Source organism: Jatropha curcas, chromosome 3, assembly GCF_041381405.1.
Source record: "Jatropha curcas cultivar XTBG-Jc1 chromosome 3, XTBG_Jcur_1.0, whole genome shotgun sequence".
Lineage (NCBI taxonomy): Eukaryota > Viridiplantae > Streptophyta > Magnoliopsida > Malpighiales > Euphorbiaceae > Jatropha > Jatropha curcas.
In genome coordinates, this window is record NC_143153.1 from 26,855,302 (window position 1) to 26,879,780 (window position 24,479).

Here is a 24,479-nt window from a genome sequence, read left to right on the forward strand (position 1 = left end):
AATAATTAATTTATTTGGATCTTATATGCCTGGGTTACTTTTTCAAGACTTGCTGCATGTAATGTAGGCAAATGAATTCCTATGACCATGCCAAGGGCATTAATAAAGTAAAAGGACACATTATTAGATTTCATAATCGAAAATTCACCTTTGCAAACTATGAATTAAATCTTCCAACCAAATAAAATTAAATACCATATTTTTATTTAAAATTAATCTTCGTAAAGAAAGGATAAAACCATTGCGAAAGAAGAAAACAACAATAACAAAAATAAAATAAAGGAAACACATATTCCTTCCATCCCATTTTGTTTACTTGTTTTTTTTTTTTTTTTTTTTTTTTTTTTTTATGGATGTCCCAAGATATTACAAGGTTTATAAATTTATATATTTAAATAATTATTTTTCTCATAATAATATTTATGATTGTTCATTAAATGAAAGACTTTTATTAACATTTTAAAGAATTAAGGATAAAAAAAGTAAAATAAATTTTATTGATAAAATTCTTAATATATGTGATTTATTAAATCATCCAAGTAAAATGGGTGGAGGGAGTATAAGTTATAAGTTTATTAGAAGCGGAAATAGAAGAAGAAGCGAATAAAATTTATGGGCATTATACAAAGCAGGCATGGTGGAAATCTAACTAAGCTTGATATAGTTGTTCTCAATCGGCCACTTGGGGCTCCGGTGTTCTGCTTCATACTTATAAGCCCAATAAGCCCATCCAAAGGTTGCATGCCCATAAACTTCTTGTTGGGCTTTAGCAAACATTTGGTAATCTCGCATTGATGCTCCCATTAATCATTCTCCAGTCCATTCACTTGCATGATTACAAAAGACTGTTATTTATTTATTTATTATTATTATTATTATTATTATGCAGTATTTCTTGAAAAGAGAATCTATAATCTTCATTGCATAAATTAAAAGGCCTAAACGATGTTTTTTGTTAAAAAAAAAAAAAAGAAAAGAAAAGGGAACCCTAAACCTTTTACATTTGTAATTTTTTCCTATAAAAATTTCTTAAATTTAATCCTAATTTCTTAACTAAGGTTAGTTGCAATTCTACTTTAAGACTCAATTGAAAGAAAAAAAAATATTATGACCGAGGACGACTCTAAAAATTATTTCTAAAAGTTTTTCATTTAAAAATTTAAATATTAATCTAACCAATAGTATTGAGGACCTTATTATATTTAAAAATATACAAATTAATACCCTACAATTTATTTAATAGAAATTTAATATAAACATAATTTTATTTGCTAAACTAAACCTATAACCAATAGGAAACCAAGAAAAAAAAAAAAAAATCCAAGAATTGAGCCAAATCAGTTCTAAATCGAACCAAGTCAGCCCATTAACCAATTAGAAACTTCCAGAAATGCTAAAATCTCCATTTTTGTCCCAACTTCCCTTCTCCCTTCCTGTTAGTGTCAACCTCAGTCCCCTACTCCCCTCCCCCGTTCTCGACTCCGTTCACCGCCTAAAGTAGCCGACTTCTCCTGCTGCCATCATCCCTTCGCCGTCTCTCTCTCTCTCTCCCCCTTCGTCTCTGTTTCTGGTGAGCACAACAACCACAGGCGAGCTGCTTCACCTGCGGTTCCTTCCTCTCCAATCGACGTAGCAGCTTCTTCCATCACCGGCGACACAACCTTTAATCGACGGAACGCGTCCTCTTCCTCGCCTCAGCAGCGCTTCTGGCCGGCGCTAGTAGTCAAGCGAGAAGCTGCACTCGTTTCCCAATTGAAGCAGCTCCATCCCTGTCCTCCCTCCCGCTTCCGGAGACGCTAGTTTGACAAGCATCACTCCGGTCTCTCTCTCTCTCTCTCTCTCTCTCTCTCTCTCTCTCTGTGTCGCTCTCTTCTGGCGAGCGCAACAAAGAGCAAGCTGCAGTTTTGTTCTTCCAGTCGGCACAGTCCCTTCAGTGTCCTCTCGTTTTTTCGGCAGAACTGAGTTTCTACCATTGAAGCTGTTTTCGGTTACTTTAACCTGAAAAATTCATTTTCCGACATACCTTGTAGCTAGTTAAATTAATTCTCAACCCTTTTCAATACGTTTCATGAATTTTGGTCATGATTAGGAGAGTTGATGTAGAAATGGAAATTCTTAGCTACTGTTATGCAATTAACTAAGAAATTTTGATAAATATTATTAATGAGAGCTATAGTCTAAGTCTTAAATAAGTTAAATAGGATATATATACTATATATGCTAGACCATTGAGGAAATTTTGATTAAAAATGAAAGATTTGAAGCATAAATTAAGCCATTGCAGAAAATTTAGACCCTAGCTTCTATTGCTTAACTATATACAAATGAAGTCGTGAATTAAATTCTTAGTGCAGTACGCATAGTATATAAGTTTAAGCAAAGAAGAACCTAGTGTTTGATGGGCAGTAGCTATTGCAGATAATTGATTCCATTTTATATATAAACTAACATAATAATGGACGTACATATATTTTCAATGTTTTATATGATTAGTGTTGGTTATATCTAGAAAGGGAATTTTTATATCAAGATGGAGAAAGATTCGAAGCTTTAGTTGTTAAGTTGTGGGTTAGGTTACTTAGAAGATGCCTTTATTAAATTGTAATTTAATTGAACGATCAATTCTTAATAGCTAATTTAGAGCTTAATAACTGTTTAAGGACATTCTTGATACCTTCAGTAAAGAATGGTTGATAATATTATTGGAACAAGCTGAAAGTTACTTTAATTTGTAAATTTATGGTTGAGTGTGGTTGCTATTTAAGGAGGATGGGTGCTTAAATTGATTGATTGCTTGACGGATGGGCCGTGTGGTTTGAATGAATATTTAATGAAATTATTGATAATTATATATGTGGATAATCCAATTTTTAGGGGAGATGTTGCCGAAATTTCGGCAGAATCTAGTCTAGTTATAGTAGTTAGATTAGTAGATAATTTATTAGATTAATTCCTTAATTCTTTATTTAAATTAGTCATTTTTTTTATTCAATTCTTTCCTTATACTCTTAAATTCTTTATATTGTCCGGGCTTGTCTACTGCTCCTCCAAGTCAAAATCCGAGTTAGAGCTTTTTCTATTTTCTATCACTATGAGTAATAATAAATAGTGCATATCATTATTGCAGATGCATATCATTTATTTTATAAAGAAGTATATATATATATAAAAGAGATAACTTGGTATTTATTTATTTTTATTTTGTTACTAATATATAATTACACCATTATGTTTGTGCATTATGGATTGCTTTGGTGCTTTATGTTGAATAAATTGTTTGATTATTTGTGTTGTGATCTTGTTGTGCCTTGATTGTGTGGGATAGGGATGAAATAGGTCACCATGGATTTGTGAGGGTGGTCTTTGATACCATTAGCCATGTATGGGGAGACTGGCGTCCTCGTATGCATCTGATAATATATGATATGAAAAATCACAGGGTGACTGCCTGTTGGTGTGGAGAGTATAAAAAAAATCAGAGGGCTGGTTAAGTGAGAATTAGACCAGTCGGCCATATAAGGGGATCGGCTCCTTGGTGCACACATTTGAGAGGACGGGCCATGTGTAAGGACAGCTTATCGAGGGTTTCGATGATACCACTGACCAATTTTCACTTTTTTATTATTTGAATGTGTAATTATTTGTGGTTGTTGGTGTTGTGCTATTTGCTTGACGAGCTGTGTGTATATTATAGTATTTTAGGGAGCATTTCGCGTGAATGCCTGTTTTTATGCATTATTTATTATTATTTACTGAGTTGCAAAACTCACTCCTCTTTTATTTACCTTTTCAGGAAGTAGAATCCACATTGATTCAGCTAAAGCTCTGCATTTTTCCCTGCAGGGCTATAAAAGTAAATTTTTAATTACGGTAGTTACTTAAAACATGTATCTTTATAGATACATATCCTATCATTTCTAATCATTATTGAACTTCACAGTTGTAGAATTTATGTACCTCTAATCGTGTATTAAAATAGGTATACAAATCTATGAACTTATGAATTTCTTAACTATTTATCTAAGACATGCATGAACTAGTAGCCCATATTATGAATGAGGTGTATTTCAAATAGGCATGAATTATGTTTTATTTGAGATGTTTGAGATGGGGCCAATATTGTGTGATTACTTGATATATATAAAAGAATATGAGTTTACAGTTCCTAGAAATTCATTTGACATGTATGCATGCTGTGGTTTAGACTTACTACGGGCCTCGAAGGCTTTAAATTTACCTAGTAGTTTGGCCCGACCCACGAATTATGGTAGTGAAAATGACTAATAAGGCAAAACGTCAAATTGAGTGGTCAATTTCTTTCAAATTTTCAATTTAATTGCTAAATGTAGGTTGAAATCAATTGAGCTCTTCAACATTTTGAGTTTGGTAAACTTTCATTAATTGACCCATCAATCACTTAATTAAATTGCCAATGTTAGACAATCCAATGGACTTCAATCAAATTCAAAGAATGAATTGATAATCTAATAATTTGACTTTTGAACTTTTAGTTAATAATAATGTTCTCTCTGTTCTTTTTATATAGGAACAATTAATTTTTTACCAAGATTAAGAAAGTAGTTTAACCATTTTTTTTATCATTTTTTTCTAATTTACCCTCAATATCTCATTTATTTCTCCTCTAATATCAATATATATCTTAAACTATTGTTCAATCATCAATGAGGCTTTAAATGTTTTGTTGGAACGAAAGGAATACAACAATTGCAAAATTGAAGTTTTATGCTCTAGCCAGTAGAGAGAAATTAGTTTTTTATTTTCTATTTGGAAAAGTTGTATGAAAATATGAAAATTTGTGGTTATTTAATTTTCAAATTGCCTTTGGTATTGAAAACGACCTTTAAATATTGTGCAATTTTTTAAATATTTGGTGAAGTCCGCAAGAATTCCTCTCAATGTGATGAATTTGAAAATTTTATGGTCATTTTCTATTCAAACTCCATTTTAATTAGTGCTCATATAATTTATATGAGCACTTTTTTTTTTTCAATGGAAATTGATGTAAACAAATTCATTCTCCAAAATTTATTCACATTAAATGCTCATATATACCTTTGTCTCCCATTTCAGAATCTCCCACATTAAAAGTTTCACAAAGAATTAAAATAAGGATAAGATAGACTTTTCATATTGACATGGTTCTCAAAGTTATTAAATTAGGCAAAATTTCCTATATAAAAAGAATATCCAAAATGAAAACTTTTCCTCTATAAAAAGAACAGAGAGAGTATAAATTACTATTCTTTCAACTGAGCCCTAATGTAAAATCGCAATTAATTTTAAACCATAAATGGTTTTCAATTAAGTCCTAAATTAAACATAAGAAATTGTACTTGCTAACAAAACTGAGAATACCATCTGCAGAAGTCACAACACTAAGATCACTAGACCGTCGATTATAGACATAATCAATATGTTGTTGTGCATTCAAATTGTCGAACGTTTCATTAAATAGATTGTAGTAATGCACATCGATCACTACGTGATTAAGAATGCTTACAAAAGAGAGCAATTCCTTTGGATCAGCAAGTTCTCCTGATCTATTTGAAAGGATCACAAATGCCCTCTGGGTGTGCTTCCTACTGCTTCATAACCTGCTTCCTAATACTTCTTAAGAGTGTCTAGACCAAATTCAGGCGCCAACGGTTCATTCCACTGTAAACCTGGTGAGTAAGCGGAGTCCTTCTCGCTTTCAAGGAAAGGCCTTCTACCGTGAAAAATCTTATTTGTTGCTGCAAGACTTGGATTGTCTTCATATCTGAAGGATGAAAGAAATTTAAAACAATTTCTTATTTGCATATAGTGCATGAATTAATTTAAGAATACATAACCAGATACTATTTATACTGAATCTTGCAGCAATGAAGTCTATAACAGCAACAGTATCCTGAATATTGGAATCCCACCATTCTTGATCTTTTGTTCCGCTTTAGTCATTGCCATTTTGTGAACCTTGAATTGCATGTAGATCAATTATTGCTTTCATTCCATATTTTCTGCATGAAATTTTTTTGTCTTTCAAAATAAAAACAAAGTTCTGTTTACACTAAATCTTTGTATGCTAAAGTTACCTACTCTGCCCATGTAAAAGCATTGTCTTAGGCTTTCAAGGAGCCAGCCACAAAAGGCTTAAGTGGAGGATCACCACCTATTCACCATCCAACAGGAACTCTAACGACATTAAGACCATTGGTTGACATGAATCTGAAGTCCGCATCAGTAATGTAAGAGTCCAAATGAACCTGAAACGGTATTAGATTACTCAATCATTTTTCTCCTTAAATAAACTGCCTTGCAAAATATTTTGTTTATCATCTTGATCATGTTAAATAAGTTTGCAAAAAAAAAAAAAAATTGTGAAGCTGTTAAACTTAGTGGTTTCACCTATTGAGCCTTTGAAGTTTTGTTTCTTTGTATCTAGCACCAGTCTCAACTACATATAGTTCTAATATATGCCCATAAAATGATTCTCACATTGCACGTGCAGGGAAGAATCACGAGCTAAATTAATCCAAAATATTAAAGCATAAAAAATACACTTAACTTCACATCTTGTAACAATTGCATCCCAAATCGAATTTATCCCTCAAGCACCTAATTGTAACTTTTTGAAACAATGGCATCTTAATTTAAAATTGATTAAAATTAATGAATAAAATATATTAAAAACGGGTCTCACACACACTACATAATTGAATCAACCTAATTCATCCCTTGTGTTTCACTTAAGATTTCTATCTCAAAATCCTCACCATTGTTTTCTATCATCTTCAACCCCAGCCCCCTTCTCTCTCCTTAAATCCTTTACGTTCTTTCTAAAATGAAGAAATAAACGTCTTTCAACTAATATGCATATTGATGTTGTTGTTTGTAGAGACTGGAGAATGCAATTAGATCATCGTTGTTTGCATATTCAATGAGTTATTGATTTTTCTTCTCTAGAATTATCTGATTTTTCTAGTATAGATCTGATTGGCTCGTTTGGTCTATTTTTCATAATTACTCTGTAGATTCGGAATTAAACATAACACGATAATCTTCAGAATGCCTTTCCCTAAAATATTAGAGGGGAAAAGTATTAATTTCTCAATTTAAATAGATAAGCTAAAAAAAAAACTCATATTACACATAAGGGACCAAAAATGTCTCACCTAGATATGGCATCGGACATCAAAAGCAATCGTGAATGAGAAACTTCTGCATGGATTGTTGATGTAATATATAGAGCTTATAACACAAATCTCGACATCTATTGCTTTTCACCAAAAACAGTAATTCAGTCAATTAGTTCTTGAATTCCAAGCTAATACTAACAGAAGTATAGAAAAATAAATAATCAGTTCTCATTTTGCCTGCTGCAGGAAGACGACAGGTGCATACAAATTGGATCGGATTTCTAATAAACTGTTGCAAGTAAATTTCCATTTTACATGCCAAAACAAAGAAAAATAAAGGTTAAATCACAAAAAAACATCAACTTTAATGTTTTTGGCAAATTTCGCCAATACTTTTCATTTTATCAATTACTACCTTAGACTTATTTTTTCTTTTCAATTATGATTTTTGTCTAGAGTTTATCAGTTTGTTGCTAATTTGGCTGTTAGTTGACTCCACAACGCGCTAGTTCACTCCATTCTATTAGATTCATACTATTATTCACATCCACGAGCTAGGTCATACTATTAGATTCATTAATCGAAGATTCACATTTATAAATTTAAATTTAAATTATTCAACCAAATAAAATTAAATATCATATTTTATTTAATAATAAACTCTTAAAAGAAAAGAAAAAAAAAAAACCCTTACAAAGAAGGGAAGAAAAGAAAAGATATTTGTTATCAGAAAAAGACATCTGAGTTTATTAAAAGCGAAAAATAAAAGAAAAGGCCAATAAAATTTATTGGTATTAAACAAAGCAAGCATGGTGGAAATCTAATTAAGCTTAATATAGTTGTTCTCAATCATCCACTTGAGGCTCCAGTGATTCTTCGCACACTTATAAGCCCAATAAGCCCATCCAAAAGTTGCACGCCCATAAACTTGTTGTTGGGCTTTAGCAAAATTTTGGTAATCTTGCATGGATGCTCCTTGTAATGCCCATTCTCCAGTCCATTCACCTGCAAAATTCCATTACAAGCTCAAGACTGTTAATTATTATTATTATTATTATTTTGCAGTATTTCTTGAAAAGAAAATCTATACTCTTCATTGCATAAATTAAAAGGCCAAACGAGTGTTTTTTATCCAATTCTAGTTAGAAAAAGAAAAGCCTAAACTTTTTCACATTTGTAATTTTATCCTATTCTAATTTCATAGATTTAATCTTAATTTCTTAATAAAGGTTAGTTGCAATTCTACCTTAAGGTTCAATTGAAAGAAAAAAAACACAATTTTAAATAACCAATAAGGCAAAACGTGAAATCGAATGGTCAATTTATATGTTGTCAATTTAATTGCTAATTTTAGATTGAAATCCACTGAGCTTTTGAACTCATAGACATTAAACTTAAATCGACCTGGCCAGTCGATCTGAAAAATCGATGAACCGGCTGATCCGTGTTGAACCCATCAACTCATACAAACCAGATTGATCTCGACCAATTTTTTGATATCATTAATTTTTATTATATTATAATTGTTTTAAATTATAATTATATATTAATATGTATTATTCATTTTTTATAATCCACTAATTGAACTATTGATCCACTCAATGATACATCAGTTCTTTAATCCAATCAATATCTCGTCAGAGTTTAACAACAATGTTTAAACTTTTTTAAGTTCGGCAAATTATCATTAATCGAGCCATTAACCAATTAATTAAACCCAAAATTAGATAAATCCGTTGACTTCAATCAAATTCAGAGAATGAATTGATAATCCATTAGTTTGACTTTTGAATTTCTAGTTATAATAATACAAATCACTATCCTTTCAATTGAGTCCTAAGGTGAAATTGCTATTAATTTTGAATAATATCTTTTTCAATTTTCCTAAATTAAACGTAAGAAATTGTACTTACCAACAAAACTGAGAGGACCATTTGCAGAAGTCACAACGCTAAGATCACTAGACCGTTGATTATAGATATAATCGATGTGCTGTTGTGCATTCAACTTGGAGAACATATCTGAAAATAGATTGTAGTAATGCACATCGATCACTACGCGATTAAGGGTGCTTGCGAAAGAGAGCAATTCCTTTGGATCAGCAGGTCCTATTCTATTTGAAAGGATCACATATGCACATTGAGTGTGCTTCCTTACTGCATCATAACCTGCTTTATAATACTTCTTAAGAGTGTCTAGACCAACTGCCGGCGCCAACGGTTCATTCATCAACTCAATTGCTGCAAGACTTGGATTGTCTTTATATCTGAAGGATGAAAGAAATTAGCAACAACTTCTTATTTGCTTAGTGCATAAATTAATTCAGATGCTATTTACACTTAACCTTGCAGCAAGGAAGTCTATGACAGCAACAGTGTCCTGAATATTAGAATCCCCCCATTCCTGATATCCATCTCTTGCTGCGCTATGGTCATTGCCATTTTGTGAACCTTGAATTGCATGTAGATCAACTATTACTTTAATTCCATATTTCCTGCATGAAATTTTTGTCTGTCAAAGTAAAAGTCCTGTTATACTAAATTTTTGTATGCTAAGTTACCTACCCTGCCCATGTAAAAGCATTGTCTAAGGCTTTCAAGGAGCCAGCCACAAAAGGCTTAGGTGGAGGATCACTAGCTATCCACCATCCGACAGGAACTCTAACAGCATTAAGGCCATTGGTTGACATGAATCTGAAGTCCTCTTCAGTAATGTAGGAGTTCCAATGATCCTGAAACGGGATTAGATTACTCAATATTTTTCCTGTTATATAAACTGTCTTGCAAAATATTTTATTATCATCTTGATCATGTAATAAGTAAGTTTGCAAATATATATATATATATATATTACCTTTTCACGTTAAGGATTTTTTTATGGCAAAATTCATTAGCAGTAATTTATAAGTTACTAAAAATATTACATTTCTTTGCAAAAGATTGCACTTTTTGATAGATAAAACGTGAAAAGTTCAGTGACATAATTGCGTCTTTTCTTTTCTGTAGCTTCAAAAATTTCCTTGGTAAAAAAAATTAAAAACAGATTATTTAATGACTTTAATTGCTGCCAATAGTAAATTTTTCATCAATTTCACTTTTGTCTAAAAAATTAAAAAAAAAAAATCCTTGAAGAAAAATAAAAGTTTGACTTAATAAACAAATTACTATAAGTTCAAAATGGTTTGATGCTTACCTGCAATACCTGAGGAGCTTTGTCAGGACCATAACCATTTGTAATTTGATATTCGCCGCGTAAGGTATAGACAATTGTCATTAGAAAAACTGATGGATTGTTGTCTTCCCAACCAGTACCTCCATAATCTGCTGTCACTAGTGTCTCTGACTGTGCCTAATTACAAATATTCTTTCTTATAAGCTTTACCTTTAGTGCATGAGTACAAGAATAATAATAATAGCTGATATGAGAAACTAAGGTGCAGGGAGTGAAGGAACTTAAGTTCCATTACATAGTGTCCTTGATAGAAAAGCTTCCTAATTTTGGGCCATTTGACGAAATATACCTGAAGGAATTGGCCATTTGACGCTTGAAGGCGAGCTCGATTAGGATCATCATTTTTCCTTATAATCTGAAATGTTTCTAGCTTTCCCGCTACGGAAGAAACTGCTACTATTTTGTTTCCTTGACTCTCCAGTCCCACAAACTGCTAGTTAAACACTCTCAAATTGAAAAATCTCTCATTGATCCTCCACAACTACATGATAAAAAATATAAACATCAAAACAAGTACAGTTGTTAAGCAATATCAACGGAACATGCGGATAATAGCTTAATGTTCGAGTTTCTGTCTTCTATCTCTTTGTTGAATTGTAATGAAATTTAATATAATGTAACCAAATTCTAATGTAAACATTACACCAAAAGACATGCAGTACATCAATTGCTTAAAGAATTTACTCTGAAAGTTTCCCAGCCAGAGGCAGGGAGCGGTTGGCTACAAGAATGGTTCCGCCTCCCTTTTCTGAGGAAAGAAACATTTGCAGCTTTGTGGACTTGAACTGCACTTGAGTTCCATCCTACCAAAATGGTCAAAATAAAAAATTCATTAAAACTTCAAGAAAGGAAATTAAAAAAAAAAAAAAAAAAGATTCAATAGTTTCAGCATAATGACACTTTTTCGCCTATTTTTTAAACAATTAACTAAAAATTATTTCAAGGTTGAGGTGAACAAGTAATTATAACTACCAAAAGATCTTTGTTGGGGATGCCATCAAATAGTGAAGGTTTCATCCAGCCTTCTGTGACAAGCCAATTTCCCAAATTCACAGCTTTAAAAGGTTGTGCAAGAAAAAGAGAAGGAACACAAGAAAAGAAGCAAAAAGCAAATAGAAGGTTATGGAAAGCCATTTCTTTTTGCTCTTTTATCTGAGAAGAATTAGAAGGTTTTAAGTAAGAATTTGTAGAAGCAAGGGCATGGCTTTATAACAAAAGAAGCAGCATTGACTGGATGGAGGGTTGAATGTAAATTATTTTTTTTCCTCCTTAGTTGTAGTCATGTTGAAACTTCAAATTCAACTAAACATTTACTTTGTTTGGTTAAGAAATGAACTATCTTCCTCACGTTAATTATGGCACTTTTTTTTTTCTCCCATAGCATCTGTCACTTCAAAAATTAATAAACGTTACCTATTTTATTTTGATTTTATCCTTGTTTCTTACAGTTAAATAAGTCATAGAGTAGCTATATTTTTAATAAAAAAAATGTCTAAATCTCTATAAATATTTAGTAATAGCTGTTTTATGCAAATAAAATCAAACTTATATGATTTTGTAAAAACAAATCAAAATTTAATTATCCTACTAAATAAATTGTAATATTAACATTGCGCATCTTCTGGGTTGGACTTTTGATGGACTTTTAATATTGTTATATTGCTTTTAGCACTTGATGTGAACGAAAAAATCACATTGTGGATATAAATGCGAGTTGAAAGAGAGGAGTGTATGACAAGCCATGGCTGACTCCGCTGCTGAGGGATCTCTCCGGCGTTGTGGGACCCACACACATTTTGAAAAGGAAAATAAACGCACTTTGAATAAAGAAAAAAAAAAAAGAGGAAAACGTGGGTACAATAGAAAGGAAGAAAAAAAAAATGTAGAGAGATATATAGTTTCAGGAAGAGTTTCTTAAAATTAATAGAAAGAAAAATAGTGAGAAAATTATTATGGGGTGTTTTTGGAAAACACTTTGAGTGCCACTATTTTTGTATTGCTCTCTTTGTATACCTACTATTTTTAATAGTGAAAGAATTATTTGGAGTTTGTTCCGTGAACGTAGCCTAAACAGTTGAGAGTGAACCACGTAAATTTCTGTGTGTTGCAATATTCATTATTCCGCTGCATTAATTTTCTCTTAATTAATTGAAAAAGCCAAACAAATGATATTAGAGCCGAAGCAAATGGTACCTGAAGTCCAACAAGTGGTATCAGAGCTGATGTCCAACAACTGGTTAGAGCTGATGCCCAACATCCACAGATTTATGATTCAAATGTTGATGATCATATAGAATATGAAAACTTGTAACCTTTATATGCTTGTAAACATTGTGGCATCACGAATTTGAAGGACCACATGCACCCCGTCGCACTGGCAGTTAATTTTTTTAATATTATTGAATTTAAATATTTTAATTGAGTTAATTTTTGTAATGAAAATATTAAGATTTTTAAGTTAGTTATTTGGATTTAAGTAAGAAATTAATCTGCCAAATCAAATTAAACATTTTCAAATATAATAAATTTTTATTTTATTTTTTAGCTATTTAAAATCATAAGATCATTTAATTTAAAAATTTACTAATAGAGTTGTATTCCTTAATGGGACTTCTATTTAAATAGGAAATCATGTAACCAATCAAATTGAAGAATTATTAAAAATAATAATTTCTTATTTTATTTTTTCACCAATCAAAATAGGAGAAAATTTATCATTACTAATTTCACGACTCGTTTCCATCGACCGGACCGGCACTAGCACCCAGGTAAGCTTAAGGCCCTCAAGGCCTGTAATAAACCTGAAACACTAAAATCTGCTATCTCAATATAAATTTCAAACATTCAACCTATATTACTAGGGAAAAAAAAAACCTCAAAATTTTATTATACCTTGGCCCAAATTTATTATCTTCAACATCCTATAGTTTGGGCCCAATTTACAATACATCACGTTCCTAATATAGGCTCACAGAATTATTTCATCTATGTTAAGACACGGCTAAATGTATGTAAATTCTACAACTGCGGAGTCACTAACTATTTGATATACATAGCTTCTTATGCATATAGTTACATAGCAAGATAATTATGGAACTAGAAAAATTTTTTTATAGCCCTACGGCGAAGAAACATAGCTTAAACCGAATTAAAGAGAAACTTACTTCCTGAAAAATTAAACAAGACATGTGAGTTTTCTAAAGAGTAATAATTATTGCACAACACACGCATTCACACAAATGTGTAAACATATCAATCTAGTCATCCGACTAGTTATATGCTCACGCAGCCAGTCACACAAATGGCATATCACCAGCACTCACAATTATTAACATCTTCACATAATCACATCACGTGGAAATTGGTCTGTGGCATCACCGAAACCCCAACGAGCCGTCCTCACACATGGCTCGCCCTCTTATACGTGTGCAGCAGGGAGCCGATCCCCATACATGGCTGACCAGTCTAATCCTCACATGACCAGCCCTCTCATTGTTTTTCCATTCTCTCTCTTTTTTTTTTCCATACTAACAGGAGGCAACCCGGTCGTCTCCGTCAAATCTAGATCATCAGGCGCACACAAAAGGAGGCCACCCTGCGGGCTACCATCAAATCCAGATTATCAGGTGCGCCCAATAAGAAGCCACCCTGTGGTTTCTATATAATCCGTATCATCAGGTGCACACGGGGGCGCCGATCTCCCATTTAACCGACCTGACGGTCAAATTCCATATCATATCATAATTTCATCATATTCAGGATCCATATCACATAGACTGTCCTTACAAACTCATGGTGACCCACTTCATCCCAACTCCACACATACAAGGCATAGCATTATCACATCACAACTAATCAAGTATTGCAATTAAATGCAAGCATAGCAAACAATTAATTAACATGATGCAAATACACAAGTAGACATTCATAGTTAATTATAATTAAATAGAGAAACAGTAATCAACTACATATTATAATAATTGATCCATCGAAAATAAATAAATAATAATAATAACAATAATAATAATAATAACAAAAAAATTAGAAAACTTTTTTTTATTATGTATTAAGTTAAAGAATTAATCTAATAAACCATTTAATTTAATTATTGATTAAGACTGGCCTAGGTCTATAGAAATTTCGGCAAAATCTCTCCTAGAACTTGATCAAACCATAAAATCAGTAACAAATTTTCATCTCATTCGCCATAACCATATTCAACAATCATTCGTTCACTCAATTCACACAGCCCATCCATCGGGCAACCAATCCAACCAACCCATCCGCTTCAGGCTACATATATCATCCATCACAATCACATATATACACTTAATAATTCTAAATCAATTAATTAACAATTTATATTAACCTCCAAGCATGATCCAATGATATTATTAATTGCTCTATAACTATTTACTTGTCTAAGCCTTAAATTATAACTTCTCCTAACAATATTTATTAAAATTCCTAAATTAGCTTACATAAATATTGGCTAGGAATTCTTATCTTAATACCAAACCTTCTAGTTGTAACTAATGTTCATGAAATATATTTAACAATATTCAGAATTAATTTGCATCTACATTATACCGACTGATTCTTAGCAAAATTATATTTGTTTGATTATTCCTTCAAATTTGATTTAATCAACTAATAATTATTAAGTTTAGAATTTATACCGAAAATGAGGAAATTGGTCTTAGAACGTAAAATTGACAATCGGGTGACGATTCCATGATCGACGTGAAAAGGGGATCATTCTGCCTCTCGAGGCCTCGCCGGAGTGTTGCCGGCTGATCACCAGAACGCCGTGCACGGTGGCCGAAAAAATTAAAACTAACCAGAAATTTGCACCGATCGTACCATTCGACTCAAAATTCACCAAGGATTCCATTTCCGGCATTAGTTTGGTGAGATCAGCCCTCTAATTGGACAAAGCAGGCTCGATAGCCGCTTCACCGCCGCCTTCAATGGGACTTCCACTTCACGAGCTCTATCTTCAAAATTAATGGAGGGAAAGTGTTCTGGAGGTCACTAGGAGTCGATTGGGTCCCTTCCCGACGCATGATATCCACTGAACGACGAGATTTCATCAGAAAATCGAAGAGTAGGGGTTTGCGGAAGTAGGTCATATCACGCCACTGGAGCTCCGTTCGCGTAAGAGAAGGCTGGAAACTTAGTCAGTGGCACAAGGTGAGTCGTCCGCCACCTTGTGCTCATCGTGCGGTGGCCGGAAACACATTGCAGGGGGAGAAGAGGAGACTATCGCGCGTGATCGAGGAAGAAGAAGGAGAAGAAAAGAAAAAGAAAAGAAAGAAGAAATAAAATCTGGAAAATCTGGGGCTTCTAGACCAAACCGGTTCGATTCGAACTGATTTGGTCTAATTCAATGATTTGGCTTGATTTTTACTCGATTTGCAGGTTTTCGGGTTTGGTTTGATTGATTTATTTTAATTATTTTAGTTATGTTCCTCAACATTGCCTCATTTTACTCAACAACGATAAAACCAATAGTAATAATGATATTTGATTTTAAGATAATTAATTTGTAAAATAGTCACACACATATACATATATTTATAATAGATTAGTAGCTGGAGTTCTATATTATTCGAAAGAAATTTTAAGTGTTCTTAAATCGAAGATTCTGATAATATATTTGGGCTTGAGTCCAACTCGTAAATTTGGGCTCGAATCGAGACTGCATTATATTCACAGCCCACACAGTCATAATTTCTTATTTTTAATTTAATAAAAATTTAAAAGTTTCGAAAATAAAAATTTGGGATATTTTAACTAAATACAGCTATAAATATATGTGCGTGTATTAAATGTTATTTTCAAAAAGAAATTAAATGAGAAAATAATTTTTAATGAATATAGTTATTAGCTGGAGAATATGGAAATTTAGGACTATGGGACAGGACGGAGTGGGTCGGATTAAGAATCAATTGGGATTTTTCACATTCTTACTAAATTATTTTTCGTTAAAAAAAAATACAAAAATTAATGTATCATCAATTACAATCTAACAAAACTCATTTATATAAGTTTGAGTAAAAAAAAATAGATCAAACAATTAATTCAATCATTGATGATCTACTTCTAAAGTTATAGTAAAAGATTTTTAAGTACTTATTTCTAGTTAATAAAAACGTTAAATATAATAATGCAAAGCTATATACAATTTTACTTTATATATATTTTATGGATCTTAATTCGTCATTGTTTTGTCACTGTTATTTTTAAACTGATTTAAATTTGATACTAACGTAATAAAATAAAAATATTTATTATTATTTTTTTCAATTCGCTCTTAATTATATTTGATCTAAATCAAATATCTAATTATTTTTTAATTATGTTTTGACTTTTTTAGTAAAAATTTAGACTTTTTATTCTTTTGATGCAAGTTTATGAGGTAAATTGTGAAAAAAGTTAATTTTTGTGCGAATAAAATGTTGCTTCTAAGTTTATGCGGCAAATTGAATTTTATTCTGTATAAAAAATATAAGTTTAATATGAAATTACCGACATTATATATCAAATAATTCAACTCAAAAATCACCTACCATAGTGCATTTTCTTAAATAAAATGGTGTAATGGCCCAATATCCATCTCCTTTTCTTCCCAACATCCAAACTAGTGGCCATGATTTAAAGATCCCTTAAAAAAAATCAACCTCAAGACCCATTATTGCAGTGGTTGAACTAGTGTATATATATGTAGAGAAATGTTAGACTTGTGAATTGTAAGCTTATGGGTTTGAAAATGGACCACTAATTGGAATGGAAAGTGGTACACAACAGTGACAAAACAAATATATACACTAATATGGTACACAACAGTGACAAAACAAATATATACACTAATATGGTACACAACGGTGTATAGTTTAGACCTAATTCTTTAGACGGAACCTTTTTCACTTTCCATAGCCAAGTATATTTTAGACCTTAGCTCAATTAGTCGATAATTAAAAATTTTATGTATAAAACACGTCAAGCGCTGAAAAAGGAAAATTCAATGCAATATTTAGAAAGTTACTCCAACGTACTAGTTTTCAACTTCCTATATGATGGCTTTTTTGGTTTTAACCGTATATTTTCCTAACTCACTGGATTAGAACAAACCTGCAATGCAAATAACTTCAGCAAGTCACATAACCACTTGTGAATGAAAGCGTGTCGTTGTAAGTGTATAGTTTCATTATATTATGAGAATACTGAAGAAAATCCTAAATCCAAAGGACTAAAACCATTTAGGCTGCAATTTGATAGGAAAATTTAGAACTGGGACATGAATTTGTGTCTTTTTAAAGTTATAATCAAAGATTCGGACCTGTAAAGGAGGAAAAATATATCAACCGTATCTTAGACTGTGAATCCAAAAACAGAACTATGTATCATTCGCTGTTTTAGTAATCTAAACTAAAAAGTAAAAAACAATTCTCTTCATTCAAAGCGCGCATTGTCTATTATAGTGGTGGAAAAATTCAGCACCAGTGATGAGGAATAGGGTCCAATTGTTTTTCAAGATGGAAGTGTGTTGTAATATTGTATAATGCTAAAGGCTGGCAGCACGAAGAGCAAATTTTGCTTCCAGCCTCCTTGATCACCTGGTGCTTAAGAGCATCCCATGTAAAATGAAACAATATGTTTAGTGTGGTTGGACCGCATAGAATATCAGTGCGCCATTAGGTTTCAAACTGCTTGAGGCATGATTTGTTTGAAAAGATTTACACACAACTTTACAATACACATCTTATACATGAAATCATATAGAATAGCCATAATATTAGCTTAGAATTTATAGGGTTAATGAAACAAATACTTGCAAAATTTCAAGGTCTGGATGACTCTTCAATTGCAAGGTTGGCATATCAGAATTCCCTTCCACCAATGTTGGAGGCACCGGTTTACAAGCTTCCTTCGAATCCAAGTTGCAAATGCTCAGATCATCAAATTCTCCTGGACAAAGTTCAGTTGACCAACCCAATTCATTGACTTGTGAAACCCCAGTGCTAATGGTAAGTAACTCCAGTACAAGGTGTCTCTGAATCAAGTAGTACCAAGATGGATAACAGAGAAAGTGTCTAAAAAAATAAGAAAAAAAAAAAGTCTTCAAAGTAGCAGAATATCACTTGATTATCTCATCAAGGTAAAACATTGCAATTTACCTTCAAACAACATAGCTATACATATAGTTATTAGCTTCTTGCACGGTTGGCTAGGTTTAATGAATTGTTTTCAATTTTTTAATTGTTTTTTTTTTTTCTTTTCTAATGGAATAATCTTTTGATTGGCAAATAACATTGACTTTAAGAATCAATTTTTTCTTTGACACCTAAGAGCCATTGCTTATAATTTTTGTGGCCAAATAAGTGTACACTAAATTTATTTATGGTTTATTCATTTTCCATCTTTATAAATTTATAAAAATTATAAATATAAAATAAATTTATTATAATGAGTATCATGGGCTAATTATTGATATGACCTATAACAAAATTATGATAGGTTGAAAAGAAATTAAAATTAGTTCCTTTTTATTAGACTTATTTCTTAAGTTATAATTTCTACTCCATTTGGGTAATAAAAAAAATTTTAAAAAATTTAAGTAAAGATATTTACGTAAGTGAGATATCTAATAAATATAATTGTCAACTGATTTTCACTTGTTTCACATAAAATGAACTCCAAGAAATCAAACTTTTATTCTCATGAATTATAATGTAATTTTAATTTAAGGTATAAAATTTAACATAATATGAATTGCAAAAAAATAATTATATTTGCCAAAATATATTTTCATTATTTTCAATTTAATTGAAATATCAGACGGTGAATTTAATTTTATAAAAAGTAATACCAAATTTATATTGCTAATTGATTACATATGGTATTTAAATATACTTAAATTGGCATCCAATTTAATATGTTTCCAATATCTTAAAATATCTATAGATTAAAATATATTCTCCCTGTTTCAAAATATAAATTGTTTTTTAGTGATTATTTTGTTCCAAAATATAAGTCGTTTTAAGTATTTTAAGAAGTAATAAATGATATTTTTCTAATATTCCCCTTATTTTCATTAGATACAATAGATATTTTCACAACTAACTATTGGCTTTGAGATAAAGGATAATTTAGTCAATTTTCCTTTGATTTTGTTATAGTTTATAATTTTCTCCTTAATTCTAATGCAAAAACTTTAAACGACTTATATTTTAGGACAAAGGGAGTAACATTGTATTATAAATCTAATTAATATTAAGTGATTATAAAATAAAATCTAAAAAAATGTTAATGAAGTAATACCTTCCCAACAGAGCGGGAAGAATTTCGCTTTTATATACTACTTCTATTCTATAATACTTGTCATATTTGAAATTTTCATTGAGAAAACTATTAAATTTGTCTAAATTATAATAAATTATTGAGTAAATTGACTATGTTGCCCTTAATTAATATTAATTCTCTAAAAAAATCATTAAATTGAAGTAATAATTATTAGTTAGTAAATATAGAAAAAATGAATTTATTATTTCTTAAAACTACAAATATAATAAATATTTTAAAACAAATTATTTTTTAAATATAACATATAGAAGGGAGATAAGTATATTAGATAACTAAAAAATTATTTACACCTCCAAAAAGAAAGTGGGTTAAAATTTAAGATGAATAAAAACAAAAGGTACGGATATTAAAGCACAAGCTCTCTTTAATACCAGGCTGGGATTTAGGCATCCGAGCCAATTAAAGCCTACTTCCCAATTTTCATTCCTATTTGCAATATTTCAATGAAATTTCATTATGTTCATAAATAACTAAGCACAAATTATACAAAGCAACATAAATTAACAAATTTATTTTGATATACTTTTTATTAAGGGATAAACGTAAATTTGGTTCCTGAAATTATTAAACAGAATAAAAGATATCAAATTTGATCTTTTGAGTTAATTTAACCCTTAAATTTGTATAAAATAATTAAAAAATCTGATTTCACTTTTTAGGCTAATTTAATCTTTGAACTTAATTTATTTTCATAAATTATTAATTGATTTAATTTAACATAATTGACTTTTTATCCATTTTTGTCATACATAATGAACATTTAGATTAAACTTTTCCAAACACTTATAAATATAAATTTAAAATTCATAAAACATCATTGCCTATAATATAATGAATTTATAAACGTGCATTATAATTTTAATTTATTCAACATGAAAAAAATGCATAGATTTCATAAGTGATAATCCAATAATAGAGGTTAATTTTAAAATGTTTGAATTAATACAAATTTATAAATTAAAAACCATCGATCAAAATAAAAAAGATAGAATATACTTCATATATCAGTTTATAATATTTTATAATTAATTAATTTTTTCTAATAAATTAGTCAGCTCGATTTCAATTACAGTTTTAATAAATGTCTATATAATGAGTTTCACATTGTAAGTACAATGAAGTTAAATTGACTCAAAATGTCAAATATGATTTTTTTTTTAATCATAATGATTTTTCAATTTATAAATACAATGAAGAATTACATGTTAAATTAACCCAAAATGCCAAATATAATTTTTTTAATCATTTTAAATAAATTCAGAAGTTAAATTGGCCTAAAAAGTGAAATCGGATATTTTTAATCATTTTATACAAGTTCAAAGGGCTAAATTGACTCAAAAAAAAATCAAATTTGACTATTTTGATTCTGCTAAACAATTTCAGTGATCAAATTAACCTTTATTCTTTTTATTAATAATAAAAAATATTATTAATTTGATTTGATTTAGTTCAACTTAGCAATTTTCATTAAATAATGAACACTGTTAAGGGTTATATAGTTTCACATAACAAAACGTAGAGATTAAAAAGTATGTTTACTAAAATTGTAATTAAAGAAACTAAATAGTGAATTACCCTAAATAAAATACTAATATATATATATATAACAAAATCATAATATAATATGCATAGGGTAAAAAAATACTTGCTCGTTATAGAGTAACTATAAATTACTATATCTGACATGAAAACAACCACTGGAAGCGTAAATCATTTGTAGGAAGACGAAGTAAAAGCTTCCAAAAAAAGCGAGCCAAAGTAAAAGGAAAACAGAGTGAACTAAAGAGTAAAAATTTGGAAGTGAGGTCATAACAAATGCAGGTAAGAGTGACATCAAATCAAAAACAGCGACGAAGAAAGCCTGCTGGTGCTGGAATGACAGACACAGTACCTTCCACTATTAGGGTTGCCCTTTCAGAGGGTACCTACAAAACCCCAACTGTAAGGACTAGTCAGTGTCTGTGGCTCCAAATTGTCAACTCTTAAAATTATTAGATAGGACGGACCCTGCTCACAATCAAGACAGACTTAAATGCCCTTTTTATTAAATTACTAATATAATTGACTTTCTTTTCCATTCATTAAAATAACAGAACTTCCTAAAAAGTCTTCATATTTTTCATATAGAGAAATTAAAACCAAAATTCACTTAATTTATGATATAATACATAAGAAAAAAATTTTCACTTGTTACCATAAATTTTTCAAAAAATTATTACAATATACAAAAAAAATTAAAATATCATGATGATGCTGAATTTAAAAAAGTCAGGATATGACTAAAAATTGATATAATATTTCGACAAGACTTTTCCAATTTTGTGCGGAATAAGTAATCTTTAAAAACATTTTCTATGTGACCTGGAGTTATTTTCTATATGGTTTAGAACTCCCATTTACTGTTTTTTGTTTTTATTAGTACAAGGCTCAATTATTGAAAAATTTTACACGCTATATATTTTGATGGCTCTCTCTTTAGATAGGTGAAAACTCTTACGGTCCAGAAAATTCGAATTTGAACATCTCATTAATCATAAATAAGTAAAAAAAATCAATCAGATCACGCTTGATTGGCTATTATAAAAAGATAAAAGTATAGTACGATTCTTGTGAATTGCGAAATACAATTAGTTCGTCCATGTCTTTTTTAAAATAGACTAAAATATCCTTATAATTTACTTCCGTCAGACCATAAGGTCTTTCCGTCCAATTTTTGCATTTTTTCCGTTAAATATCTTATGAAATGATGAAAATATCCCTTTTATTTTTAAAAGCACATAGACCGACTAGTTGTATTTTTCAAATCATAGGGACCGTATTGCAATTTTTTTGATATAATATTTTAGTATCTCTTATTTGACTTTTATATTTTCCTATTCACTTAATAAAAAGATGTAAAAAATAAATAAAAAGACCTAATTGTATAATAAAAATAAAACATAAAAACAAATTAATATATTTTAAAAAAATAAAAGACGAACTAATTATATTTCAGAAATCACGAAAATCTTAATGTACTTTTCCCTTATAAAAAATCTGTAAGGTTAATTGACTTTTACCCATTGATATACAAAGCTTGATGTGTAAAAAAAAGTACATAGTCATGCCAATTGAGTTGAGGCCTTCTACCCAAGATTGATAGCTTTTATATATTGTGTAATGGTAAATGTTACAGGGTTACAAGGGCATATCCAAAAAATCTAATTCAATGGGAACAGTACATGAAAGCAATGATTCAATGGAGACAAAGGGGAAAAATTCAGTAGATAAATATAAATAATATAATTATATACACTTAAATATAAAAAATCATAAATTAAACTGTAAAAAATCAGCAAGTACAAGTAGATCCGCCCTGTGTGTGTTAATGTATATGAGATGTAATGGATAAGTCTGAGTATTAGCTTTGAGCTCATAATGTGATCGTTAAATTTGTCATTTTTTTTTTTTCAATAAAATTGTTATACTATTTATTTTTAAAACCACGTTCGTTTAATTCAAATACTTTGAAAGCAATAAGACGATTATAAATACAAATATGTTCATTCTTTAGTTAAGGCTCGTATTAATACAGAATGAACATAAGCAGATTTAATCGTAGCATATGAAAGCGCCATCCCCATCATACAATCGTGGCCTATGAAAGCATCACTCTTATCACACAAATAATCTCGTCCGCCTATTTATAAGGGCTGATAATCCTAGCATATGATCATAGCTTCACATAATAAAATTCTTACATTATTTCTATAGGATTTTTCCCGATCTATTTTTTAAAAAAAAAAAGAGATGAAAACCAAATGAAATGATTATCTATTAAAAAAATATATATATGACTCGCTAAACTTGTGAATAATCAATTACTTCTAATTCATAATCTAATTTTATGATTCGTATGTTAAGTTAATATGGTGTCTCCGGTACCGAATATGACATCTATCGTCGGGATCTCACGGGACTGGCAGAGAGTGTTACAAAAATAACATCAATTTATTATATTAATTAGACTAGAAAAATTTAACTTATTTAAACAACTTAATCCGAATCATATTTAAATTTGTGGTTAATTATAATGGATACTGGCATGTCTATAGACGTAGACCTGATGGAATAGTCCACAACATAAATATCGTTTTTATATTTATACCCTTTATTTTTTATAACTTCGATGTTTTTCGACTATGGAATATTGTTGATGTTTAAAATAATAAAATTTAATATTATGACATAATTATTACTATGATGTGTAATTACATTATAATTATTTTATGCCTTGAATTTAAAATTCTACACTAATTTTAAATTTTATCTCTGTTTTTTTTTTAATATTAAAGAGGAGATTTGAATTTAAAATATATTAGCAAGTACTATATATATTTTCCATTAGACAATATCTTGACGCATAAATTTTATTTTTGCTAGTAAGTGGGATTCTTTCTGTTTTTTTTTTTTTTTAATTTATTTGATTATTGGTTGAATTATTTAAATCAGAAAAAATAGGACACCTAGAATTTCACGGGATTCTATCTAAAGCGAAGTACATTTACACATCATCAAATAATCCAATTAAAGAGTCGGGGTAGAAAAGAATTCTGCAGGCAGTGGGGTGTCCACTCCATTGTCTATGTTCATAGCTATGCGACACAAATTATTATTTATTTGTTCGTTATTATTATTATTTGATCCAATTATTCAAAGATTTTCATTTATTTATAATTGAATATATAATTTCAACTATTTATAATT

At 30.2% G+C, this 24,479-nt stretch overlaps 1 protein-coding gene and 1 pseudogene across 1 annotated transcript; both read right to left on the bottom strand.

Annotated features, from left to right (window-relative positions):
- Positions 1 to 645: 645 nt before the first annotated feature.
- LOC105628128 (glucan 1,3-beta-glucosidase-like) lies at positions 646 to 7,446 on the bottom strand (annotated as a pseudogene).
- Positions 7,447 to 7,847: 401 nt separating this feature from the next.
- On the bottom strand, positions 7,848 to 11,561 carry LOC105628119 (glucan 1,3-beta-glucosidase-like). Its single transcript, XM_037640982.2, has 8 exons — positions 11,340 to 11,561; positions 11,052 to 11,170; positions 10,657 to 10,848; positions 10,329 to 10,484; positions 9,701 to 9,867; positions 9,481 to 9,630; positions 9,050 to 9,402; positions 7,848 to 8,141 (listed from the first exon to the last, which is right to left on the bottom strand). The coding sequence occupies exons 4-8, from the start codon at positions 10,407 to 10,409 to the stop codon at positions 7,957 to 7,959; spliced, it is 936 nt and encodes a 311-aa protein (XP_037496910.2). The 5' UTR covers positions 10,410 to 10,484; positions 10,657 to 10,848; positions 11,052 to 11,170; positions 11,340 to 11,561; the 3' UTR covers positions 7,848 to 7,956.
- Between the last annotated feature and the right edge of the window lie 12,918 nt (positions 11,562 to 24,479).

What these genes read in the sequence shown, in the direction of transcription:
- LOC105628119 (XM_037640982.2), bottom strand. Translation starts at nt 10,409, where the DNA reads ATGACAATTGTCTATACCTTACGCGGCGAATATCAAATTACAAATGGT. An exon ending in AAGCTCCTCAGGTATTGCAG is followed by an intron (nt 9,868 to 10,328) that starts GTAAGCATCAAA and finishes ATCCCGTTTCAG; the next exon opens with GATCATTGGAACTCCTACAT. An exon ending in TGGTCCTCTCAGTTTTGTTG is followed by an intron (nt 8,142 to 9,049) that starts GTAAGTACAATT and finishes GGAATTTTGCAG; the next exon opens with GTGAATGGACTGGAGAATGG.